This window comes from Natrix helvetica (assembly GCF_964273705.1).
Source record: "Natrix helvetica genome assembly, chromosome: 6".
Lineage (NCBI taxonomy): Eukaryota > Metazoa > Chordata > Lepidosauria > Squamata > Natricidae > Natrix > Natrix helvetica.
The window spans coordinates 53692934-53709831 of NC_138553.1; the positions used below are offsets into that span (position 1 = coordinate 53692934).

The 16898-nt window shown below is 42.4% G+C and overlaps 1 protein-coding gene and 1 long non-coding RNA gene across 2 annotated transcripts in view; one reads left to right on the forward strand and one right to left on the reverse strand.

The window, feature by feature from the left end:
* LOC309394792 overlaps positions 1–16898 on the forward strand; it is a 482407-nt gene that overhangs the window by 293517 nt on the left and 171992 nt on the right. The gene's annotated exons all lie outside the window — the stretch shown is intronic.
* ANO6 (anoctamin 6) overlaps positions 1–16898 on the reverse strand; it is a 285876-nt gene that overhangs the window by 85755 nt on the left and 183223 nt on the right. Inside the window, exons 8-10 of the mRNA XM_081958403.1 lie at positions 12611–12745; positions 10124–10229; positions 7262–7322 (exon numbers count right to left, since the gene is read on the reverse strand). Of these exons, the coding sequence (XP_081814529.1) occupies positions 7262–7322; positions 10124–10229; positions 12611–12745 (302 nt within the window). The remainder of the gene's footprint in view (positions 1–7261; positions 7323–10123; positions 10230–12610; positions 12746–16898) is intronic.

Below are 16898 nucleotides of genomic sequence, written 5' to 3' on the forward strand. Positions count from 1 at the left end.
TACAATTATTTCAGGGGGCTGTACATAAGCCAATGAGCTCCATTTTCTATTATTAAAGGATCTCAACTTCCCTCCAGGTCTGGAAATGATCACACACACACACACACACACACACACACATACATGCACAAATACCATGGAACAACACTTTCAGGCCTGGGGGAGGTCCTATCCCTTTAACTCTTCAATTTCCTTTCCTTGGGGAACATGTGCCTCATTCTCCAAGCATGGGAAAACTCAGAGAGCAGCTTAAATCATAACTACCCTCCCCTTCCCTACAGCTTCAAGCCCAAACTTACTTATTTTGCCAGCTGGTCAAACGTATCACAATCAATTCAATGTCATCCAATTCAACATGTTATTAGTATAGATGCACACCTAAGAATTTTTTTTAACAGACATTACATCAAATTAAGTCCAATTACCTAGGTCTTCCCATTCAGACAGGCTTTACCTTTTTATTACCTGCTAAATTTCTTACTTTTGCTCAAAATGCCCCCCCCCCCCCCGTTCTATCTCCTTAAGCACTAGATTGTTAATACCTGTCTCTGCCCTGGGGTGTTAGTTTCTAATTTGGATCTGCCAGCGGCACTGGCTAATTTTTAAAGATCCATATTCTTCTATCTTAATCTCCCAGCAAGTGCGGGCATATTTTTAAAGATCAAGATGTATAGAGACAATGTAGAGAGATGTTTGTCCACACATTGTTTGCATTCGGCCAGGGTTCTAGGTTGAACCTCCCAGCACGCGCTAGAATATTTTTAAAGGTCCAGCTATATGGAGACTTTCATTAACACATCATTTGCATCTGCGTGGGGTTCTTGATTCATCAGATGGTGGCCAGAAATCAGCAATTTTGTTGACAAAATCTAAATCAAAACTGCCTTCTGGAAGCCAGGTTTCTACTTTAGGACCAATAGAGTAGGTTGGCCAGATAAATGTGCAGAGGGTTTTTTACTCAGGTTGAAGGCAAACCTTTAGTAGGAATTTCCTTCATTTCATACATGCACACACAAGGCAACACTCTCCTCCTCCCCCCAAAGGAAAAAAAAATCTATACTCACCTGAAGAGTACAATCTAGGGCTGAAAGACATGAGAACAAAGTTCCCTCCCCCACAGAAAAGGCATTGTTGGAGGATTAGAGGTAAGGGAGGGGCATGGGGGGGTAGATAGCTTGCAGGTAGAGTTTGAAAAATAAAACCATCAGTTACTAAATAGATAAACATTATGGGGATATTACAGATGAGAAATGGGGTCTGGATTCACATGCTTCAGGAAAGAAATGAACAGGTAAAATCATTTAAATACACAATAAATGCAAGGATGAAACTTTTCTTGCAAATGAACTTAAAACATTTCCTGGGTTGTTATTTAAGGTATAGGGAAGGAAGGAAGGAAAAAAAAAACTTCTCTGTACTCTGTTTCTGCTGGCCAAACAGACGCAAAGTAAAGACTTCTCTCCACCTTCACTTAGTTTTCTGGGCCCAACAAACTGAGCGAAGCAATTTCTGCCAGTTTATTCCTTTCTTTCTTTGAACACTTTAAAATTCTTGTCTTTTGGATTGGAAACATCTTAGTTACAATTACCTTGAGGGTGCACGAAGACTTAGACACACATTTACACAAGGGCAAGGAGAAAATAAGAGGGGGGAGGAAAGAACTCTCAGGTTTAGCATCCTAGTCATTCCCAGCACAAATCTGTTAAATTAGGGAAGGCACAAATCTTAACAAACAAACCAGGTGGTTGCATAGAAGACAGAGAAAGAGACAGACAAGAGAAAAAAGAAACCCCAACATTTTCCCTTTTCTTTTAAGTACCTTGATCCAAATTAGTTTTCCTGTATCATCTTTCAGCAAAGCCCATTTCTCAAACAATTTCCTTGCTCTCAGCCAAAATCTTGGTATCTAAAGAAATCTCTGAGGGCACTTCTGGCCACCCATGAGCTAACGCTTCCCATGACCCTTTACATGCAGGGCTCACTTTGGCCTAGCCGGGTGCCACCCACCGTAAGTTTTCAGAAAAAAAAGATTCTGGGAAGGACTTCGATTCCCCCACGAAGTATTTGGCTCATTCTCTCAGGGAATCACCTTTTTTGAGGATCAAAAAAGTAATCCTTGAGGACCTCTGCCCCTCTGCAATTAGTACCAGGCACCTCTACTCTTTTCCATACACCATGGGCCTTTGCTTTTTTTTGCTTTCACAGGACAAAAGCAACAACAACAACAAATTTCATTCACTTTTCCATCCATTTTCACACACACTCTCCTTTCCCTAACAGAAGGTCCTGTGCTCTGGCCTGATCCTAATACTTTCCAGGCTCTCTTGGTAAAACACACAGAGGAACCAAGATCCAGCTGTGATTGGGAGAAAGATTTCATCACTCACACACATGCAGGCATATACACATATCCCATGCTTTGCCATGCTTTAAAATTAAATTTAGAGAATTAAAATTTAGAGGTACTCACCTTCTTTCCAGGCAGCCTTTGAGCTCAAACTCAAAACCCCTTTAAAACCTAGATCCAAATGGCTAAGGCCAAGATAAAATCCACCCACAGACTGAATGGGGTCTGTGCCGGCATGGGAGGCTTACCTTGGACATATCCATTAGTTAGGCTAGCTTGGAGTCCCATCCGGGTCGCCAATTAATGAAAGAAATGTCCTTCTAGGTTCGGCTCCAAGTGGGGAAAAAGACACTGGAGACATGGAGGCTGCTTGGAAAGATGGTTTTAATGGTGGACAGGACCACATGGCTTGAGTCCTGAACCGAAAAAGTGATCACATGCTTCAATGTTAGGGAGAAGAAGAGAAGGGCGATGGAGGGGTTTGCTAGGCTTTTTATAACCTGTTCAGTCCTACCTCTCTGTTTCCTGTTCCTGTGTAAGAAATGTATTCTTTTTTTAATTAACAAGTTTTATTGGTTTTTACAAACTTTTTCGAGGAAAAAGGGTTAAAAAGGGTATAAAATTTTTTGACAGCTACATCGTGCGGGGGAAAGCAGTCCCCCCAAATCTCACAACTTTTACAGAGAAAAATAGAAAAACATCAACATTTGAATAGATATTAGCAGTTTTGGGTTTAACACTAAGTCATCAATATATTTCAATCATTTTTTTTGTATCACTTCCATAAAGGTACATTATAACAACAATTGCAATAATGTTTCAAATCACTTTTGTGACCTGAGTCTTCTGGATGTTGCATCCTCCCCCCCCCCGTCTACTGGCAGAGCCTCAGCCCCTCCCTCCTTCATCTCTTGTGTACCATCCCCTACTTCATCTAGAAGAGCATTGTGTTTTTTAGTGAAAGCCTCCGCCTCCACAACTGTGTTAATTCTAATTCTGCTGCCCTCCCAGAAACTCAGCATGCCTTCTGGCAATAACCACCTGAACCAGACCCCTTTGTTATATAATTTTTTTGCTAGAGAGGAATATTTCTTCCTCTTATCTCTTACTTTCTTTGGAATCTGTTTAAGAATGGTTATTTCTTTATCTTTATATTTTAATGGTCCCACCCTTTGAGCTCGTAGAACCTCATCTCTTGTGGTCTTTCTAAGAAATTTAACATGGACTTCCCTTGGAACATTTTGTGTTCTAGCGTATGCTGAGTTGATCCTGTAAATCAGGTCAATATCCCACCAGAGCTGCTGTTTATCTCTTTTAATGTATTCAGCTAGAATTGTAGTCATAATCTCCTTAAGATCTTCATTCTCAGTTTCTGGCAAGTTTTGAAATCTAAGGAAAAAAGACATCCTTTCAAATTCCATCTTTATCATATGGTTTTCAAATTCTGTATTGCCCCTCTGGATTGTCTTATCCTCCTCCCTCCTCCAGTACATCTATTCTCTGTTTATTTTGTGTGGTTTGTTGTTGTGTTTCTCTGAGCTGATCGTTTAGGTCTGTCAGTTGTTTTTTTCAATTCGTCCTGTCCCTTTAAGAGAGATTGAAGCATTTGGTGAACAGATAAATCCTTTGTGCTCTGTTCAGGCACTTTGAGTTGTAGGAATGACACCAATGGTGTCTGTTGCGTAATTGGGCTGGATGTGGAAGATGTCGGGGCCGAAGAGGCCTTGCCAGGCGGTAGTTTTTTAGGACCCATCATGAACCTCAGAGAGAATTATGTGTCTGTGCAAAGAAATGGCGTCTGTGAAGAAGCACAGCCGGGAGAGATCACAAGGCAGGCAAATCCAGAAGAGAATAAATCTTCTAATGCAGCTCCAGATCAAATAGATGAATCAAAATATTCCAAGTCCAAGGGAAAAGCGTATTTAGAGAGGCTCCTGGAGATCTCTGGGGTGGAAACTAGTTCAGAGCCATAAAATCTTCCAAGAGAGGAATCTCATTCATAAAGACAAAGAAGAAGGAGGAAGTTGGCAATCTTGGCTCAGCCTTTAAAGGAGTTCAGGAAACAACAAGTCCAAAGTTCCCATACATAGTTTAGAGAAGAGTCAGTTCAACCATCCTTTCTCTCACAATTGTGGTAAAAAGTCATTCTCCCATTGTTTAGAGGAAGTGAAAGTAATAATAATAATACTTTATTTACAGTCACAGACCAAAACACGAACAGTACAAAAGAGACACAGCAGCCAGTCACCAAAAGCCCAACTAAGCTTTCTCCCCTAATGGTCACAGCTCTCAAGAAAAACCTGGAAACCTGAGAGGTGATGTACGAGGAGACATCCCCAAGGCAATGCACAAACAAATCACAGCCATCAGGACCGGAAGGGATGATTTCAGGAAGAGACAGTAACCTAGATCTGTCCGCGCTATACATAGGACAAAATAGAAGGACATGCTCTGCTGTCTCAACCTCAGCTCTGTCACAAAAGCACAGCCGCTTATTAATCGGGAACCTCTTGTAATGACCATCCAGAAGTGCTGAGGGCAAGACATTGAAGCGAGCTAGGGAAAAAGCTCTTCTATACTTGGGAATGGTTAGGGTATAAAAATAGGAAGCCATCCTCAATCCATAGTTATTAACTTGGTTGAGAGTCAGGGGGGAGCAAGTTTTATTGGCTCTGGCTCGTAGATATTGTAAATCAATGTCCACGAGCCGTTGGACTATCCTAAATTGGGCATCCTTGAGGTCGTAGTTTCCCAAGGCATCCTCCGTGAAACCTAGCAGATGAAGTTTCTTCAGCAGCTCTTTCTCCCAGCAAGAAATATGGGAGTCCGTGAACACCAGGGAGAGGTAGCTGCCAGGAACTGCCAGAAAGAGCACCTGAAACCACCATTTAAAGATGTTTATCCAGGCCATACATTCCACCGATCAAATGCCTAGTTCCAGGTATATCGGGGCAAAACCAACACAAGGGGGAAGACCCAGAAATTTTCTAAGAAAAGCAGCCTGGGTTCTTTCAATGCAATCCTTGAAGCCCCGCATCCATATGGGAATGCCGTAAAGAGTTTGGGCCAGCGTTTTGGCTTTGTAAATACGTAGGGCAGAGGGAATGAACTGGCAACCCTGGGTATAAAAGAATCTTAAAATCTGCTGGTGACTACAGGAGGCCGAGTTCAGCACCTGGGTGTGATGTCTAGTCCAGGCACCAGTGTTCTGAAATTGAATACCTAGATACTTAAAATGGAAAACCTGCTTAACAGCATTGCCACTGATATCCCAGTTATACAATTTCCGGGCTCTAGTAAACACTAGTACTTTTGATTTATCATAGTTAATAGCCAAATGGTTTTCAGCACAGTAGGACCCAAATGCAGAAAGTAATCTTTTCAGTCCTGAAAGGAGAACCGCATCGTCAGCGTAAAGAAGAAGCGGGATCTTTGTAGTTGTCAGCTTCGGGGCATGGTACTCAATATGTCCGATGTAACCAGCCAAGTGAGATAAAAATATATTAAATAGAAGAGGAGCCAGAACACATCCCTGCCTTACTCCATTCTTGAAAGTAAGTTTTTAACTCTCTCTCTCTCTCCTATGAGAGGGAGAGATTTTGCAAGTGCCGCTTTTCCGAGGGGGGTGGAAATCCCCCCGTCCAATCTTAACTCTTCCAAGGATTGAAACAAAGTTCTAAGAAAACTGCAGTTCATCAATTGAATAGATTAGTAAAAGACTTGGGGAGACTTCTCACCTCACCGCATTTCAGCTGTATTCTTCAAATTGATTGTTTCCTTCCAGGCTCCGCTTGGCTAAGATTTGGCAACACTGCCGCGCACCCCCCACGCTTCCCAGCTCCTGGGGCGAAGCTGGAGACCCCCCTGCAGCCGCTGCTGATCCAGGGGGTCCCAGCAAGCTGCCCTACGGCAGGGCGCACCTCCAAGGCACCCTGTGCTCCCAAAAGGAGCCCACCGAAAAGACGAGCAGCGGACATGCACGTCCGTCACCTTCGGGGACCGGAAGTCATCTCTGTAAGAAATGTATTCTGATTGGTTGTCAGACTCACATGGTCCCATGCAGGGGCAACTCTCTAGGCTGAGTCCAGGTTTGGTTGAATTCTCAGAGTTCTCAGATGCCATGTGGTCAGTTGAGTAAAGGCTTATATTATCATGCCTTCATTCCCAACCCCCTGGAGTTGAAGGGGAGAACTCTTTATTATGTAAAGGACTGGCTTGGCCTTCTTAATGGCCCATTGACAAAGTGGGTGGAGGCAGGAAGCAACAGGGAGCTGTTCTCAATTTAAAACATGTTTCTTCCTTTTCACATCCAGGGAAATATAATATTCTGCCTTTTCAATATTTCCTAGGATATTTCATTTTTCTGGGAGAGGGCTGGGTGATAACTTCCTACACTACTCATGCTTATCATGATGGGTTTAGGCCAATACACCATATCCGGTTTGGATTATGACCTTGTGAGTCCTGCACCATGTGGGGTCAATTATGCACATCACATCCGGAGAGGAGGGCTATGCACATCATATTTGGAGGGTGGGGACTGCACACGTCACTTCCGCGTAGGGGCATGATCTGGTGACGTAATCAGCACATGGGTTTGTTTACTTTGATGACATCACTGATCAAAAGTACTGATAATTTTCATCAAAAAAAGGTATACACTATATCTACTGAGAAGCTTTTTAGGCTGATTAATTTCTATGTACACAGCTGTGCAGGAGAAACTGATGGTATATGCCCCCACTTTTCCTTTTGCATGTTAAATCCTTAGGCTTGTTTGTCTATTGTTGTAAAAATTCAAATATCATTCAAATTCTGCAATAACAACTGAGGTGTCTCATAAATATAAATGACACCTTGTCCCATTTTATTGAACTAATCACCTCAGTATGCAAAACAAAGAAGTTAGCTTACCCCAAATCCCCATAAACACTGCAAACACTAATGTTCCAAAGCTGTCAAATATACAGAGTTTCTGAAAAACATGAAGGGAAAATGGCTTAACATATGTTGGAAGAAATGTCCTTCTGGGTTCGGCTCCATATGGGGAAAAAGATACTGGAGACATGGAGGCTGCTTGGAAGGATGATTTTAATGGTGGACAGGACCACATGGCTTGAGTCCTGAACAGAAAAGGTGATCACATGCTTCAATGTTGGTGGAGAAGAAGAGAAGGGAAGAGAAGAGAGTGAAGAAGGGCTTGCAGGGCTTTTTATAATCTGTTCGGCCCCACCTATCTGTTTCCTGTTCCTGTGTAAGAAATGTATTCTGATTGGTTGTCAGACTCACATGGTCCCATGCAAGGGCAACCCTCTAGGCTGAGTTTTGAATCCAGGTTTGGTTGAGTTCAGATGCTATATGGTCAGTTGAGTAAAGTGCCAATATTATCATGCCTTAATCCCATCCCCCTGGAGCTGATGGGGAGAACTCTTTATTATGTAAAGTGGACTAGCTTGGCCTTCTTAATGGCCCATTGACAAAGTGGGGATGGGCAGGAAGCTGCAGGAATTTACTTTGTGTTTAAAATGTGTTTCTCCCTTTTTCACATCCAGGAAAATATAATATTCTGCCTTTTCAATATTTCCTAGGATATTTCATTTTTCTGGGAGAGGGCTGGGTGATAACTTCCTACACATATAATACAGTATTCTTTTGTACAGTTCTTTTAATTGCATTTTAACCTCCTCCATGCCAACTGTACATATTTAACTTTTTTATTGTATTTTGTTATATTCTGTATGGACTGTACACCGCCCCGAGTCCCTTTTGGGAGAGGGGGCGGTCTAGAAGCATCAAATATAAATAAATAAAATAAATAAACTCTAGCTCTTCTTTTGTCATTGTAGATTTTATCATTTGGTTGTCATGTGCTTATATTCTTTTATTATATTATGCACCTAAACATCTGCATTCAATCCTTGCTTCACTGCACTATATGCACAGTGACCGACAACATTCCTTCTTCATTATGGAAATGGTTGAATCTTCTCCTGGGGTCCCAGCTTATAGCTGACAGCCATCTGCTTGCTTGAGGAAAATATGTATGCCAGGTAGCCTAAAAGGGTGTGCTGTTTGTTGCTGTATATAGAATTCTATCAAAAGATAACATGAATTCATAAAAATAATGCCGCAGATTAGCTTTTTTAACTGTTGCATTCTTATCATGCAAACAGATAGTCTTCTAGTAGAACACCAATTATATAATAAAGTTATCATATGGAAACAGGTTTTTTGTGGATCTCATTATTTTAATCATGCTAATTTCTGGTGTAATTTTTTCATATGATAAAATCATAATGTAATATGACCCTTTAAAAAAAGAAAATATATTCTTTGAGAATAAATGTTCCTTGAGAACAGACCTACAATATAGGTCAACTGTATTGTGAGTAGATATGTACAGTTTCCAAATTGGAAAATCCAACCTTCCTTAGATACCAGTATCCACTCAACCCTGGAACCATTAATTGATTGACACCAATCACTTTCTCACATCAAATAACTTTTCAGGATTGATGTGAGGATAAAATGGGAAGATCCCCAACTCAGTTTCTTGGAGGGAAAATGAAACCCAAATAATCTCTTTATAACTTCAATCAGATTTATATATTTGAGCAAATGGCACAAAAAGGAAATGTGCTAAAGAAATATGATTTACGAAATATATAGCACTAGTACTTAGACATATATGCTTTACAGTGCTTTACAGCCATCTCTAAGCAGGGTCAGCACATTGCCCCCAACAATTTGGGTCCTCATTTTACCCACCTCGGAAGGATGGAAGGCTGAGTCAACCTTGAGCCTGGTGAGATTTGAGCTGCCAAATTGCAGGCAGCCGGCAGTCAGCAGAAGTAGCCTGCAGTACTGCACTACGCCACTGCAGCTCATATATGTTATGAAGATGCACTAAAATATATCTAGTCAAGAAAAATACATGTCAAATATTAAAATCTTATACTATTTCCTATACATTTTAAAATTGCAAACTTATGTTCAATGCCTACAGCAAATTTAGGATTGGGAAATTGAATGAAATTAACTTGACATTTCCCTTAATCCCTAGTCATGTTCACTATACTATGGTATTGTTTTTGATCTTTGCACATAGAATAAATCCTTACAAGAAATGAAATGAAATGAAATGAAATGAAATTTAATTTGTTAGCCGCACCCTCTCCAAAAGGACTCGGGGCGGCGTACAATAAAACACATACAATATACATATATATATACAATACATATACAAATACAAATAAACACATACACGTACATGTACATGGAGGAGGTAACACTCATAAAATATATATAAAATAGAATTAAAATAACTATTTAAAACACCCTCAGTTAAAATTACAAAATTTAAAAAACCCATCAGGAGCAATAGGATAAAATTATGGTTGAGCCAGGCCAATTGGAAGAGGTGGGTCTTGAGCTTTACACAGAAGGAGCGGAGATCAGAGGTAATCCTGATATCAGGGGGGAGGTCATTCCACAGGGTTTACTTTATTAAGACAATTTCATGAAGCCCAATCTGTTCAGCTGTATACTGTGTACAGTACACTTGTACATTTAAAGGCCTACATAATCTCTCAGGTGGTTATGATTTTTACTTGGATTTGTTTTGTTTAAAACTATGTGCTAAGGGTTGTACTAATCAGTTACACTTCTTATGTTTATTATTAATCATATATTCTTCCTTCTCCACATATTATCAGTTTATTTCAAAACAGAATTTTATGTCACAGTAATATTTTTTTAATGCTAAAGGAAAAATACCTTGGAAGAGTCACATGTGATGTTGAGATTCCAGTATGTGCATTCTTGATCACATTGTGGACACATAATAATCTTACCTCCTATGTTTGGATCACATACTTCTTGACTGAAAGAATGAATAAATCCATCTTACATATTATGAAACACAATGAATGGGCTAAGTACATAGTTTTTCATTGGTCACTACTGTCCTGATCATCTTCCACTTAATAAGTAATGTGGTTCTACCAGTGTACCCTGGCCCCTTTTTTGATATGCAAAACACAAGCAAAATATGTGATAAGTGAGTACCATTGATGATGAGGTCTTTCCCCACTCATAATTCTCTTTTTGTGAATAATGTCTTCAAGAAGTCTCTTCCAATTCAGTTCAATGATGGTTGGCCATGAAATGTACACTGGAAACAATATAATTTCTGTAGCTCTTACACTGCTGTCGTAGGACCTCTTGCCAAAAATAATTCTATTTATTTTGATGTTCCCTGATATTATTTTATTCTGTTTTGTTATCTTCCTGATATTATTTAGTTTTATTTATTTTTAATCACATGGTTTATTCATTCACAGCAGAATGCTTTATAATTTTAATTAGGAGTTGATATTTCTGCATATTCATCTGGCAATGATATTAATGATATACTTGAGATATTAAGATAAAATGCTTAATATCTCAAAATAATATTGACATAAGGACACAACAGCTTTTGAGGAATACAGAAGTTTAGTACATTTGTCATAGATGGTATTTCCCCCCAGAATGTATATCATTAAGTGAAGAGTCCGCATTCTCAGCATATTTTAGTAGTTTTTCACTGAATAGCTAATAGTAAAAAGATACCACATACCTTTAAATTTTTCAAAGAATACATAAAACTGAAATAATAAATTGACATTAAACTAGCATAAATATTGAGTGATGCACTCTTATGCATGGCTAAGGCACAACCAATAAAAATCTGGTTGTCCAGATCATCTAGCTAAATGTGGATGTCAGCCTCTGCTATGCTTGCTTACTATCGGCTGGCAAAAAACCAGGGAGGGTAGGGGCATGGTATTGGGGAAGGGAATTATATTGTACTGGAGGAGTCTTGTTCTCACCGTCTTCTGCCCATGCTGGTGGCTGATGGTTGGACTTGGTCAAGGCCAACCGTCTCACATACCAACTTGAAGAGGCTGTTTGAAGATGCACCCCACATGACACTTTAGGGAGTTGCAGATTGGACACTGGGTTGGTGAATTGGGGGGAGGGTGCTGGGTAAACGTTTGATATGTACATGTTCCCACCTTTCTGGCTCAGACCTTGCTTTCCTTTTTGCTGCTTTCACTTCATAGCTAGTAAAAGTACTTTATCTCTATTAAAATGGAGTTGAGATTTTTCTTTCTTGGATATTGAAGGAGGCATGCCTGACAGTGATTAGAATAGGATTAACAAACCTATCTGTGGATATGAAGGAAGGTGTAGTTTTGTTGAAAGTCTATAGTGATGTCCCTGATATGTTGGCCAAAATTCTACAAGTCTCTTCCCTGTCTCTGCTGAGATTATTTCTACAAAAGGGGAATTCCAGTGGCAAAGGAAGGGCAGGGGGGGTACAAATGGCCCTCCGAGTTCTTTTTTTGTTGGCAGAGAGCTGCAGGAAACCATTGTGGCCAAAAACAGAGCCTGGGAGGGGCATGTGTGGTCTCCCCTGCTTCCGCTTTTGTTGGCAGAGGGCTACGGGAGGCCATCACAGCCGAAAACAGAACCTTGATGAGTGACATTGAGCTGGCCACACCCATCCTGGCCACGCCCCAACCTCCTGAGGTCAAACACATAATACAGCCCTCAATGAAATTAAGTTTGACACTCCTTTGGAAATCAATTCCAAGATCCACCAAAGAAGAAAAGAGAACATGCTTCTGCTGCATCCTTACTGTTTTGCCCATAGAATTCAGTATGTATTTATTATTCTCTGAGAAGTATGTACAGAATTTGCAAGTTATGTGAACTAACAAGAATAAATTATTACATGACAATGGTCAGGTGTCAACCCTGGAGGCCATCTTTTTCTTTGGATCTTCAGGGCTGGCACACTTGGTGGATGGGCATGGTGTGGGAAATGGGAGGGGGGTTGGATGACGATGGGTGAGATGTATAGCCATAACAATATTCTTTCCCTGAGAGTCAAGGACGTTCAGCCTTCACTTGGAGAGGTATGATTGGGAAACAACTCCAGTTAGGATGGTGACCTGATTGGACCATGTGAAGGGCATGTGGGTGCAGAGAAAGGTACTTTCCTTTGGGTGAGGAAAACCTGCGAGATTTTCAGATTTGGGTTTTCCCAGATGTGCCAATAAAATAATCTCTAATAAAATGCAATTTTGAGGAAATGCCTGCCTCGGAGCTTTACTTCTGTTGGGGGTGTTACATGGAACCCTGACATCATAATTAGGAGATAAGATCTTTATGCATGACTATAAATAACACGAAAAGCATGAATTATAAGGTTACCTCCAAGTGCAGTTATCCTTTGTGAAATATCCATATAAAAAACATCCAACACCAACTATTGCTGCCAGAAGTAACATCCGGGTGTAGAATCCCAGCCAGGCAAAATAGATTCCAATTTTCTCACCATAATATTTCCTATGGACACAACAATATTCCTTGAATATATAGATGTGTATTTCCTTTATTAATAAAATCAGTTTCTCATATATTCAAGAAGAAAACATAATGCACTGTGCTATCCTGATTTTTGTGTTTAAGAATGATTCCAGGATCACTAAAAAGTAATTAAGGTTATTTTTTGTAAATAGCAAAACCTTAATTATTCAATGATACAATAACTAAATAGGATATTAAAAAATATTAAAAGAGAATGGATCAATCTCTGCAAGGACACATTGAAGGAAATGATGATTTCCAGAAAGTTATAGAGAGGTTTAATGAATGATGCTGTTGAAAACGAAAGTTTATATTGCCTTTCCTTTCACTTACCTTGTGCCTTAACTTCTTTTGCTTACTGCTTCTTTTTCCATGCTATGCATCAAATGTAGCCCTCCCCCCATGGGAATAGCATAATGGATTGTATGCATGTATGCATTCTCATTACACAGATGTTAAAGTAATAGAAACTTGCTCAAAAGGAACAGTATCCTGTTTTCTGTTTTCTATCTTGCAACTCTTCTGAATTCAGTTAAGCTGTTTCAAAATTGATCCTGGGGGTGTGACTATTGTCTTATTCAAAGTGGGAGATAAACGTGCCTTTCTTCCTCCATGTCAGGGTTCCCCAACCCTTAGGATGAGGCCCACCTTTGGGTCTTGAGCCATTTGGAACCGGGCCATGGCAGTGGCAGGTGAGTGCACAAATGTGCATACACATCCCCATTTGCATGAATGGAGCTATGTGCACATGCTTGCTCATTGCTTGTGTGGAACCATCCCCTTCCCCCTCCCCGCCACTGGTCCGCAAAATCAAAAAGATTGGGGAACTCTATACTCTATGCCATGGGAGAAAGAAAAAAAATCCTGATATGGAATCTAAGAGGAAAGAAAGACAAATCCATCTTTACTGCATGCCTTGTTCAAAGTTGAATTCATGAGCAACATCAATGCTTTCTGTCAGCCTCTGCTTTGCTTTCAGCTGCCATTGAAACGGGGAGGGGGGATGACATGGTATTTGGGAAGGGAAGTTTTTAGCACAGGAGTGAATGAAGAAGGGAGTGTTTTTCTCACCATCTACTGTGCATGCTGCAGATAGTGGAATTGCCAAGGCCAACTGTCCAGCATACCAACCTGATGATGTTTTTTGAAGATGCAACCCACATGACACCTGTGGGGTATGCGGATTGGACTGGGGGATGGGGTCACCAGGGGGAGGGAGTTGGGTCACATATTGATATCTATAATTACGGGCGCTTTTGCCTCAGATCTTGCTTTGCTAGCTGCTATCTATTCATAACCAGTAAAAGTACTCTTAATTCTGAAAAATGGAGTTGAGTGGTTTCTTTCTTGGTTACTGATGGAGGCTGCCGTGACATTAAGCAAGATCTTAGTTTCGCATTCAACCCGGAGTTAACACCTTCCGAGGGGAGTGCAAAAAAATCCCAAACTTCAAAAGAATGCAACTCACATGACACCTGTGGGGTGTGTGGATTGGATTGGGGGATGGGGTTACCAGGGGGAGGGAGTTGGGTCACATATTGATATCTATGATTACGTGTGCTTTTGCCTCAGATTTTGCTTTGCCTAGCTGCTATCTACTCATAAACAGTAAAAGTACTCTTAATTCTGAAAAATGGAGTTGAGTGGTTTCTTTCTTGGTTACTGATGGAGGCTGCCCTGACACTTTCCTTTTTTGTCTGCTTCCAGTCTGTTTTATGAATATTTGGGGTCTTTTCAAGTGACATTGTGGCATTGAGAACGGCCAAACGTAGATATTGTGCCACTCTCATTGTGTCTGCGGATAACCGCCTTGCCGCCCTGTTTAGGGTGACCCGCTCTCTCCTGTCGCAGGAGACGCGGGAGGCACCCTTGCAGGGAAGAGCAGAGGAGTTTGGGGAATATCTGCAGGACAAAGTCGCTCAGATCCGGAGCGGATGGGCCCCCCCCAGTGGACCGGACGAGCCGTCATCAGTGAGTCTTGTGAGCCCACTCTGGGAGGAGTTTGACTCTGTTGCCCCCGAGGATTTAGATGGGTTGCGTGGACGGCTGCGACCCACCACATGTTCAATGGACCCGTGCCCCTCCTGGTTGGTACTGGCATCCTGGGAGGTGACGCGAGGCTGGCTTCTAGGCCTGGTGAACGCCTCATTGAGCGAGGGTTCCTTACCGACTACCTTGAAAGAGGCGGTGGTGAGGCCCCTGCTCAAGAGGCCTTCACTTGACCCAACGGAGCTAGCTAACTACCGTCCAGTCTCCAACCTCCCCTTTTTAGCGAAGGTTGTTGAGAATGTGGTGGCGCAGCAATTTCCACGTCGCCTCGACGAATCCGTATATCTAGACCCACGCCAGTCCGGCTTCCGACCCGGGCACAGCACCGAGACAGCCTTGGTCGCGTTGGTGGATGATCTCTGGAGGGCCAGAGATAGAGGTTGCTCCTCTATCCTGGTCCTATTAGACCTCTCAGCGGCTTTTGATACCATTGACCATGGTATCCTACTGCGCCGGCTGGAGGGGATGGGAGTCGGAGGCACCGTTTTACGGTGGTTCGGCTCCTACCTCTCCGGCCGGATGCAATATGTGTTGACTGGGGGGCAGAGGTCGACCCCGAGGCCACTCTCTTGTGGGGTGCCGCAGGGGTCGGTCCTCTCGCCCCTTTTGTTCAACGCATATGTGAAGCCGCTGGGTGAGGTCATCCGTGGTTTTGGGGTTGAGTACCATCTGTACGCTGATGATACTCAGTTGTACATCTCAACCCCAAGCCACCCCAACGAGGCTGTCGAAGTGATGTCCCGGTGTTTGGAAGCCGTCGGGGTCTGGATGGGGGACAACAGACTCAAACTCAACCCCTCCAAGACTGAGTGGCTGTGGCTACCGGCACCTCGGTTCAGCCAGCTGATTCCATCACTGGCCATAGGGGGCGAACAATTGCCCCCTGTGGAACGGGCGCGCAATTTGGGCGTCCTCCTAGATGCCCGGCTGTCAATGGATGACCATGTGGCAGCCGTGGCAAGGGGGGCGTTCCACCAGGTTCGCCTGGTGCGCCAATTGCACCCCCTTCTGGACCGTGATGCCCTACGCACAGTCACTCATGCACTGGTGACGTCTCGCCTGGACTACTGTAACGCTCTCTACATGGGGCTTCCCTTGGGACGCGCCCGAAGACTGCAGCTAATCCAGAACGCAGCCGCGCGGGTAGTCATGGGGAGTACTAGGTACTCCCACGTAACACCTCTCCTTCGCGAGCTGCACTGGCTGCCTGTAGTCTTTCGGGTGCGTTTCAAGGTTCTGATCACCATCTTTAAAGCGCTCCATGGCATAGGGCCTAGTTACCTGCGGGATCGCATCCTCCCACATACATCCCTGCGGCCAATTCGCTCTCACAGGGAGGGCCTTCTCCTGGTGCCGTCCACGAGGCAATGCCAACGGGCGACACCGAGGAGTAGGGCCTTCTCTGTGATGGGCCCAACCCTCTGGAATGACCTCCCCCCCGACATTAGAACCACTACTGACCTCCGCTCCTTCCGACAGAAACTGAAGACACACCTGTTCCGTCTGGCTGGTCTGGCATAATTTATAATGTCTACCTCCTGGCATACACATTCTTACTGGCTTTTAGAGGGATAGTGTTTTAAATTCAACCTGATATGACATTGGGATTTTAAACTTTTGTATCGATTTATTTATTTAGCTGTACAGTTTGGCATATTTTATCCTCCTCTCATACATGTATTTATGTAGTTATTACTATGTTTTAATTTGTTGTATTTTGATACGGACTGTACACCGCCCCGAGTCCCTTTCGGGAGAGGGGGCGGTATATAAACGCTAATAATAAAAATAAATAAATAAATAAATAAATAAAAGTGCTTGGCTATAGCAATAGCACTTAGACTTATATACCACTTCGGTGTTTTACAGCACTCTTTGAGCAGTTTATGTCAGCATATTACCCCTAACAGTCTGGCACTCATTTTTCTGACCTCGGGAAGATGGAAGGCTGAGTCCCCTTGAGCCAGTCACGATCAAATTCCTGGCTGTGGGCAGAGTTAGCCTACAATATTGCCTTCTAACCACTGTGCCACCAGAGCTATAGGCTCTACTTTAACTTAGTTGGAAAACTGCGTGGCTTCCA